The sequence below is a fragment of the Vespula pensylvanica genome, chromosome 13 (assembly GCF_014466175.1).
Source record: "Vespula pensylvanica isolate Volc-1 chromosome 13, ASM1446617v1, whole genome shotgun sequence".
Taxonomy (NCBI): Eukaryota; Metazoa; Arthropoda; class Insecta; order Hymenoptera; family Vespidae; genus Vespula; species Vespula pensylvanica.
The window spans coordinates 1746467-1757245 of NC_057697.1; the positions used below are offsets into that span (position 1 = coordinate 1746467).

The 10779-nt window shown below is 33.6% G+C and overlaps 1 protein-coding gene across 4 annotated transcripts in view; it reads left to right on the top strand.

Moving 5' to 3' along the window:
• The first annotated feature begins 6324 nt into the window (after positions 1-6324).
• LOC122633741 (Fanconi anemia group J protein homolog) overlaps positions 6325-10779 on the top strand; it is a 60009-nt gene continuing 55554 nt past the window's right edge. For all 4 annotated transcript variants that reach the window (XM_043822061.1, XM_043822064.1, XM_043822063.1 and 1 more), the window contains exons 1-3: positions 6325-6452; positions 6567-7353; positions 7437-7548. In XM_043822061.1, coding sequence (XP_043677996.1) covers positions 6361-6452; positions 6567-7353; positions 7437-7548 — 991 coding nt within the window. In that variant the 5' untranslated portion in view covers positions 6325-6360. The remainder of the gene's footprint in view (positions 6453-6566; positions 7354-7436; positions 7549-10779) is intronic.

Genomic DNA, 10779 nt, shown 5'->3' on the forward strand with positions numbered 1-10779 from the left:
ACAAGAAAATAGAAAAGAAATATACGTCTCTTCGTCGATTATGTAAAAAAAAACAAACAGAATGTAAAAAAAATTTTTTTACGTAAAGTCGTGATAAAACAAGACACGTACGTACTAAATACGTACATATAATTATTTTGTTATTCGAAATTATTTATCAAGACCTATAGATGTAACGTAATAATTCGATCCGAGATCAAATGTGAGATTGAAAAAAAAAATGCTGTTTGAGAAATCTCGATCTTTTTCGAGTGAACTTTAGGCATTCTTAACATTCGTCATCGTTCTCGAGTAACAGTGAAAATAGAAAGGTCCTTAGGGAGATTTAAAATGAAAGAGAGAAAGAGAAAGAGAAAGAGGGAGAAGGAAAGAGTGAGAGAGATCGTCTTCCACACCGACGACATGAAATATGAAGACGACGCCGTTTCTTGGCGTTGCGTTGGCTCGATGCCACAAAAGGAAGCGTCACGGCAAATTAATCGGCCTATCTACGAGCACGCGAGATGTGTGATTTAATAAAAAGCCTCCCCTTTTACTCGTACGTACATACGATCGGGGGGTGAAAGTAAGAAGATGAAAAGAGATGGATGAAAGAGTAGGAAAAGCTTCCCTTCTCCTTTCCCCTCTCTCTAGTCCTTCTCCACCCTCTCCTCCATCTTCTTCTCCTCCTTCTCTCACCACCGCTATCATGTGTAATAAGTTTAGTTCCAACGACGACGAAAAAGCCATAAAACGCGACGTGTAAGCTCAGCATGATGCCTCGAACGACGATCCTCAAATTTCATGGATCGTCGTCAGCAGAAACAAAGAAAAATTGTTTAATGAAAATGTTGAGACGGTCGAATGTTTAATAATATAATAATAGATTGATTTGAATCTTTGTCGAAAATAATGGAATCTATGTATATATATATTTATTGTATATGATCAATCAAGAAGCTTAGAGTCTTTAATGTTTGCAATAATTTTTTTTAGCTATTTCTTTTTTTCTCTTTCTTTTCTTTTTCTTAGTAAAATTAAATAATAACAAAAAATATATATATATATATCTTGCGAAATGATTCGATATCGGAAAATAATTTAGAAGAACAATTTAGAAATAATTTGGAAATTACGTGGGATGACATCGTCGGGATGTCTCTCTTACTCGAGTCTTAACGTGGATGTTTTCTACGTGAAACGATTGTTCCTCGAGCGAGCGTACTATAAACGTTAGACGACAGGGGTGGTTTCGAGGTTTCCGAAGGAAGTAAGGAAGTAGGAGGGGTAGGAAGGGAAGGGAGGGTGATTTCGATGTAAGAGTACCGGACTCCTGCAAGGGACGGCTAATTCCACTGTGATCACATCTGATCGATGTCCCGTAACTACTACATCGACTGAAAAACTATTGTCCGTTTCTTAACTTTCTGCCAGTATTTTTGTGTCAACAGGAATTTTTCTTAAACGAGAGAACGACGAAATTCCTTAACATTATTTCATTGAATCGCTGTAAAATTTATTCGTTCATTTTAATCAGATATATATATGTACAATGTGTACGCAATTAATATCCCTAAAATTATAAAAGAATTTAATATAAAATTTATAGACTTAATAATTATTGGGCTAATTTATATTAAACAAAAAAAAAAGAAAGAATACGTATATACTTATAAATAGTTTATTTAACAATGTATGAGAGAGAAAAATGATTCGACTCTCGAAGTCGAATTATCTCGAATTGAGTGTACATGCACGCGACAATATCTTTCCAATGAGAATAAGGTTTTCTGGACCCCCAGCCAGCATGATTCTTTTATTTTAGTTTTAGTCGAGGACCCACGCAATTTGACCCTCCGTTCCGTGGCCTCGAGTTCGGTCCATACGTCTATTTTCACTCGTTTCGAAGGAAGAGGAAAATATTGAGAGAAAGAGAGAGATAGAGGAAAAATAGAAAGAGAGAGAAAAAGAGAGAGAGATATATATATATATATATATATATATCATCGTGGAGGGGATGATAAGAAGGCCACATATGGTCTGTCCACCCTTAGCTACGAGAAAAGAGGGAGAAACTTTGGATTCACGTCAAAGGGATGACTATACTCTCGAGTAAGAAATTTCATGGGACTTTTCTCTTTTATCTTATCTATTCTGGCAATAGATAAACGTATCCAGATAAAACCGAATCACGTACCGGTATCAAATGTGCACGATCTGGCACTCTTTAATTAACTCTCCATCTTAGCTTTATCGTCTTGTTTTTCTCCCTCTACCCTTAGACAGACGGTAATCTCGTGGTGCCGATAATAAGACGAATATCTTAATGTTCTTTTTCTTGATTAAACGAGAGGGAGAGGGAGAGGGAGAGAGAGAGAGAGAGAGAGAGAGAGAGGGAGAGATTATATCATTAATTCATTTTATATTACATAAATATTATTAATGAAATTGTAAATATTTGTTCGTAGATAGTTCGACTGCATGTTCAAGAAAATGTCGTCGTTCGTCGTAATAAAATTTTGAAGGATTACCTCAGAAACGCGAGATCTTTTTTTTTTGCTTGATTATTTATCAAACTAAAAGAAAAAAAAAAAAACAAAAAGAAAAAGAAATCAAATGCTGTCAACTCGCTTGTTAAAAATACACGCAACGTGACTATCTTCAACACATTATGCAATTAATAAGAATAATAAATTCGATCAGAGGGTCTTGATAAAATAATTTCTTTTCTTTTTTCTTTTCTTTCGTTTACAAACTTATTCAACATTCAACGTTCTTGCATTCTCGCGAATTTCTGGAACTTCTTAACATTCGGTACTCGTTCGCATATAATATTCGTCCGAGGGAGATCCTACTGTGATTTCGGACGATGCAATGCTTTTGTCAAGAAGAGAGAGAGAGAGAGAGAGAGAGAGAGAGAGAGAGAGAGAGAGAGAGAGAACAGCTCCTCTTTTGGGTCAAAAAAAAGAATGAAAGAAAAAAGAAGAAGAAGAAAAAAAAAAGACAGAAAGAAGCAAGGATCTCCTTTCTGATTCATTCTCATGGACGAACGTTCTGGCTTGGTATAATGATAAATTATCCGGATTATGAAATATACTGCTAAACCGTGACGGATGTTAGGGTGATACTGGAAGATTGAAGATTCATCTCGAATACGTGATATCACTTGACGAACGATTTGATGTTTTTTCTTCTTTCTTTTTCCTCCTTCTTCTTTTTGTATTTTCTCTTTCTCTCTTTTGGCAAATAAAAAAAAAAAGAAAATAACACGAAAGGAAAGAATGCGAACTTGAAATTAATCGGATTATTTTTCGAAATGCATATTGTTAGAGAGAATAAAAAACACACACGAGTTTGAATAAATATATATATATGTATAGAAGAAAAAAAATAATAAGAAAGGAAAGTTTAAGGAAATAAAAAAAATTTCGATACAAACGAAATTGTATTTTGTAATAATAAATCAAAAAAAAAAAAAGATTCGAAGAAATGCGTCCAAAAAAAAAAAGAAGAAAAATTAAATTAATTGATTCGAAAATGAAATAAAAACAGGAAAAGGCAGAGAAAAATGAAAAAAAAGGAAGAGGAAAGAAAGAAAGAAAGAAAGAAAGAAAGAAAGAAAGAAAGAAAAAAGGGAACTACTTTATATTCCTCGAACATCTTTTCTGATCTTTTCCCGCATTTTTATTGCACTTGCCGTCAGAGTATAAGAATATGTTTTATTTATATTTCATATTTTTTCTCTATCTCTTTCTCTCTCTCTCTCTCTCTCTCTCTCTCTCTCCCCCCTCTTCTTTTTCCTCCTCCTTTCTTCTTCTTTTTCTTCTTTGCTTATGGTGACCACGAGAGAAACACATATTCGTCCTACGAATTTGTTCAGGGTGACCACGAAATATGGACTGAAGATCGGAAATCTCTTCCCCTTTCACGTCTACCCTCTGCACTTTCTTTTCAACCCTCTACCGTTGTACAATTTTCTTTTTCCACCCTTACAACAGGATAAACTTGTTCGCCTTACGTGGAAATATTTTGTCGCAGCCTTTATCGGAAGTATTTACATTCCTCTTTCTTTTTTTCTTTTCTCCTTCTTTTCTTTTCAATTCGAAAAGAAGAAAAAATTAAAAAACAATTAAGACTTACAAAATCGATTGGTTGTATACAGTTGGATTAATTGAAGAGTATATTTTCTGAATTATTTTTCCTTTTTTTAAACAAGACCTGAAAAAAAAAAGAAAAAAGATAATTTTGTTGGCATTGCATCGATGTGTATTCGGGGGCTCAATTGAAAATTAAAAGTAATTCCAAGTAATTAATTGTTAAATACATATATCAAGGTCAATACGCAAACATATGCGTATACATGAAAAAAAGACTATAGTGTCAAGAAAAAAAACGAGAGAAAGAAGGAAAGAAAAAAAGAAAGATAGAAAAAACGAGTAGAGGAGGGTTGTGCGAAACGGTTTACTCGAACCGACCGAATTTAATCTCACATTCTACGAACGTTCAAGAGGGGTTGTTACACGCAATTTGCCACATTTTCTAGTAATGACTCCTATCCACCCTCCGTATGTTTTATGGGGATCGTTTTGGATATGCATAATTTACGGTCCAGTGGTCAAACTTATGAATTATATGATCGTCTTTAAGATTTCCTATATGAGACAATAACTAAAACGTTTTACGAGATCAGGAAACGATAATATAGTTCGAAAAAGAAGGGAAACAATAAGAAAAGAAAAGAAAAGAAAAAAAAAGGAGACAGAAAAAGAATAACGACTAATGATTAACAACTAAAAACAAAACGAAACAAAACGAAACGAAATAAAACAAATCTCAACTTTGTTAACATTCGCACTGGGAACATTATCGTTAAGATCGTTATCATAACCGTGTGAAAGTGCAAGAAGGTAGGAAATCTTTTAAACTGAAACGTGAGCGGAAATTGCGATACAAACTTTAAGAATAATTTCATTGCAAGTACGTGACCCTTGCCCTTACCTCCACTTGCCAATCCCTTTCCTTCCACCCACCCTGGTCCACCTACCCATAGGGCCCATTTGTCCTACGTCTACGACATTGTTTTCTCGCTCTACTTTTACGTAATTTTTATAATATATAAGAGGATTAACGTCTTCATTATGTATACATATATATGTATATATAAAAAATGATTCTTCGAAATCGTTGAAAATCTTCCTAAAAAATGTTCTTATCGATATCATTGCATAATCTTACGTACATGCTCTTTTTTCTTTTCTTTTCTTTTTTTTCTTTTTTTTTTTTTTTTTTTCTTTCTTCACGTTTGATCTCGAAAGTGGACACCCTATATATATACCGTACGATATACATACGTACACGTACATATACGTAAGTAAGTACAACGCGAAGAATCCGTGGGAAGTTCCGGATAATTTGATAAGGAGGATTCATGCCCGGTGTCGAGAGATGTTCCAACGGGTAATATAACATTCTTTATTCCAGACACACGCACGCGATATGGGTTTTAAATTCTGTTACTCCTTTGATGTTACCACCGCACCAAACAAAATTTCGAAGAGCTTGGAATCAGAATTTTCTTCTTTACTTTGAAATCCCCTTACCCGCTTCTCGAACATAAATCCTTGAAAAAAATAAAATAAAAAGAAAAGAGAAAACATAGAGAGAAACAAAAAGGAAAAGAAAACAGGAATCCTTTTCTTTTTCTTTTTTTTTTCTTCTTGAACAAAAAGAAAATTTTCTTTTCTAACCATTAAATGATGACATAAGAAGTGAAAGAAAAAGAGAACAAGAGCTGACATTGTAACTATCGCGAATAAGTAATTTTTCGCGAATTAATATTCAATTAGAGTATTTTAAGATTCAAAGGATACGTAAGTACTTACTAAGATGGAGAATATTTCCCGCGAATAATTTACAGCCAATCGGATTCTTGGCGATTGGTCACGTGACCTCTCCTGTTGTTTGAACGACAAAGATGATAGTGTATTGTTTTTATTCGATATCCTTGTTGTTCTCTATTGTCCCAGCGATCCAACGTTGTTCTTATTTAATTCGAGATTATTTTCAATAAGTGAACGATAATAAAAATGTTCGATAAAGGTCAATAAGTAGATTTCTGGATGTGCCAAATGCGCAACACGTGTGTTTTTGTTTCTATCGGATAGAACGTGAGTAATTCGAGAAGCGTGGCGCGAAGAAGCCGTCTTATAGTACGTTGTTTGTTTCGACGATAATTCGTGTCTATTTCACTTCGTCATTCGATTTGCTATAGGTTATGTTATAACATGTGAAGAAGAAAATCGTAGTGATTAAACGTGTTATCGCTGGTGCAGTTATTTTTCGTGCAGTTTTGTTTTTTAATCTTCGTGTTTTCATCGATCCATGCACGTGACTTTGATAACCATTATCGTTATCGCTACGATCTTTTATTACTTGATTAAGTTCTACGTAGAAGATTGGTTCTACGATTTGGAGTTAGTAATTATATTGTTTAGTTTAATTAGAAGGAGGTTAGGTTTAAGATTGTGATGTTACCACAGTATCTATGTGTATTAAAATGTTATGTGTATATATAAATATTGTTACAGAATGGATTCATCCAAATCGAAAGGAGACAAAGAGAGAGTTGACACGGATGTTTTTGAAATTTCATCGGATGAGTCTTCTACCGAAGAAGAAAGAATAAAAAATTCTTTACCTTTAGGCAATGCTCTGAAACAAAAATATTCTTCTATTAAAGAATATATCAACATTAATTCAAATCCTACAGATAGTGTCTATAAGAAGAAAGATCCAATCTTACTTGATATAAGTATGGAATCAGATTCCAATAATTCTGATAATTTTAATCAATTATCGACTTTGAAACAAGGACAGTCTTGCGTTGAAAAAAGTAGTAGTATTGATATAAATCCTAAACGTAGCTACAAGAAGACTGCTCCAAACGTGTTTGATATAAGTACAGATACAGATTCTGATATCTCCGATGATTTTACTCAATCCTCTTGTGCTTCGCATGCTGCAAGAATGACGTTATTTTCTTGGAAGAAACAAAAACGAGTAAGTGCAGATTCCGAAGATGACAATAATGCTAAAAGAAAAAATATGTCTATAGTTTTCGATAATACCTCAGAATCTACATCAAAAACAAAACAATCCAAAATAAGAAAATTATCAGAACGACAAAGGTTTACAAAGAATAAAGATACACCGATTAAATATTTGGAGCCACCTATTCCTCCCATTATTTCTGAGGAGATCGAAACGAAAGAATTTCCGATGACAGATATAACGCAGCACGAACTAATCATCGCTGGCAGTAAAGTGAAATTTCCAGTGAAGCCGTATCCTTGTCAATTCGCCGTGATGAATATAGTAAGTTTTTCATTGATATTAATTTCTCATTTGATTTATAAAAAAACAATCGAATTAATATAATTATTACTCTTTTCTTTCAGCTTATTCAAAGCTGTACAAAAGCAACCCATTGTCTAGTAGAAAGTCCTACCGGAAGTGGAAAAACTTTGGCTCTGCTTTGCGGCGTACTGGCTTGGCAAGACAGCTACAATGGTGAGTGAATATTCTAAAAGCTTATATTTATAACAATCTAACTAATTCGTTCTAATTCTCAGCAATTTATTATTCGTTATAATTTCACAAATTTCATTAACGTTTCAATGAACAACATTTTTTAAATTCTTATATAATAATAATTAACTTAATTATGGAACATTATTGAGAAGATCGTATAACGATTTAAATCTTTTTAAATTTAGAATTAAAAAAAAAAAAAAAGAAGGCAAGAGCACAATTAAAAGGACATAGGTTCGTCGTAATTGTCTTGTAAATTAACGAGCTACTCCTTCATTCTCGATTGAAGAAAACTATCGTCCAATTAGATAGACATTCTTTCTCTCTCTCTCTCTCTCTCTCTCTCTCTCTCTCTCTCTCATTCTCCCTCTCTCTCCCTCCCTCCCTCTCCCTCTCTCTCTCTCTCTCTCTCTCTCTTACTCTCGTCATATTAATTTGAATTATTAAATCGTTTGTTTCCCCTTAATGGTGGCCCTTATGTACCATCGCCGGTAATTTCGAGTTCGTCTACTACGTGCATGCATGCATGCAGTTAATTGTCATCCGATTTCGCGCAATTTCTAAACAATTAGAGTAGACTTCGTTTAGAGATATACGTCATGGTACCAGTTCACGAACGTCACCGAAGTATATTATAATTAGAGAATCTTTCTCATTAAATTAATTATTGGTATTTGTTAATCGAATTAAGGTATTGATATTTTATTTAATAATTCTTTTCTTCTTATTTTTCTTTTTCTTTTTTTTTTTTTTTTCTTTATTTCATCTCGATACACATAAGAGAAAGAAAGTACATTCTATTAATGTTATAATATTCTAAGTCTATGTCATGTTTATTTATAGATAACTCGTGTACTCTATGTCTCTTTTAAATTATTCCTAATTGGCTCGATAAACTATACCATCGATTTCTAAGTGTAGAGATAAAAAGTAACGGTAAACGAATATTTCTTTCTATTAAATAATTAACTTTTTCTTTATCACGTAACATGATTCTATCTTTATATGTATACAAATATACGGAAATACCTATCATCTTGAATTATTATATAATTGATTATATTAAGATAGATTGTATTAACGTAGGGAAAAAGATTTTAAACGAACATTTGATTCGTAGGAACTTTTTTTTTTTTTTTTTTTATAATTAATCTCATCCCATACATACATACATACATACATGCATACGTACGTACATATATCTTTATTTTATTTTATTTTATTTTTTATTTTTTTTTTTTTTTGTAATATTACATTTATAATTTTCCTTTATAATTTATTTAGAAAATATTTGAAGAGTTTATATATATACACATATATATTTATGAAGGAATAATATGTATACATACATACGTACGTACGTACATATATATGTACGTACATATATTCGTAATAAAATAGAATAGATGCGAATAATGTAGTAAACGGTACGTGATCGAACCAACGAAATCGCTATGGTGCAATAATGGCTCGAAATTTAATCCGTCGAACACGCAGCGTTCACGACGAGGAGGAGTCTGGAGCATTGCAAACATTCGGGAGGCAAACGATCGCGTGCCATTTCGAGGCTCACGTCAAATTAAACGCTCCCCGACGTTAACGTCAAATTTGCGTGTTCTACTCTCTCTCTCTCTCTCTCTCTCTCTCTTTCTCTTTTTCTTTCTCTTTTTCTCTCTCTTTTCCTCCTTTTTTCATTTGTAATATTTATATATATATATATATTTTTCTATCGGAATACCAAAGTCACAGTCATCCGACGAATTCCTCGTATGAAAAGCAATTATTATTATTTATAAAAAAATGTTTACATATTGAATTTTTTTCGAGTACGAAAAAAATGTGTAGTTTCGTTCGTGAAAAATATTAAGAATGTATCAGGTGACAAAACGTTTATTTAGAATCAAATAATCTAATGTTCGCGCGAAGTATTAAAAGAGAATATCGTGTATTAAGAAAATATCTTAAAAGGATTAATACTTTAGGACAATATTAAGCCTTAAATAACTATAACGTTTCTCCAATGTGTATGTTAAATAAAAGTAATATTCATGAAATATTAGGTGACATAACGTTGACATTATAACTACAGAAAGAGATAAGGGATTAAAATATTATCGAGATATTACAACAACAAAAAAGAAAAGAACGCGAATAAAATATTTCGAGGAGGAAAAAAGGAAGAAAGAAAGTAGGAAAAAAAAAAATATTTGAATTTACAAGAGACGATAGTAAATTAGAATGATATACATAGATACGATGGCACAGGTTGGTACCTCTACTTGAATAAAATTTATTTTCATATCCTCGCGAAGTTGACACAACCTGAAGAGAATATAACTCTACCTGTATCTATCTATATACGTATATATACACATACATATTATTTGGTGGGCCGATACATACAATTTTGATAATTAGGTAAACGAGAGAGTGGAAATAGGGAAATAAAAAAAAGAAAGAACGAGTGCACCCTCGCGTTCGGTTCGTGGTACGACCGATTGTAGTAGGCAGATATAACTGTGTCACCATAGTTCGGGGCCACCTGAGTTATCCTTCTTTTTCTTCTTATTTTTCTTTTTCTTTTTCTTTTTTTTTTTCTTTCTTTCTTTTTTCCTCTTTTTACCAGCTTATAATTTCTTTTATGCTTTAAAACCCGGCCACCGTCACGCTCTGTCTGAGGTCGAGTGGTACTGCTAGCCGCGAAATTGTAAACTTAGGCAAACGGGGAGACGACGATGACGACGACGACGACGACGACGACGACGACGACGACGACGACGACGACGACGACGACGACGACGACGACGACGACGACGATGTTTGAGAGGTCGCATAAATTAGGTGCTCGAGGAAGAATGGAAAATCTTTCTTTCCCATCCGAGACTCTCTGGTAGTTTAATCGATAAGATTCTCGCTCGACGAGTAGGGGTGTCGCGAGATTTATCGCTTACTTTCCTCTTCCTCTTCCTCTTCCTCTTCCTCTTTCTCCTCCTCCCCTTCTACCTTCCACTACCATCACCACCACGACTACCACCCCCCTTTCTGTAAAAAGAGGCCACGAGTCCTTACTCTCCTTTTTTCCTACTCAAATTAATTCGAATCCAATTAGTTCCCTTCCTTCTTGAATAATAATCCTACCGTTTGACATTTTATGTAATACGATGAGAGAGAGAGAGAGAGAGAGAGAGAGAGAGAGAGAGAGAGAGAGAG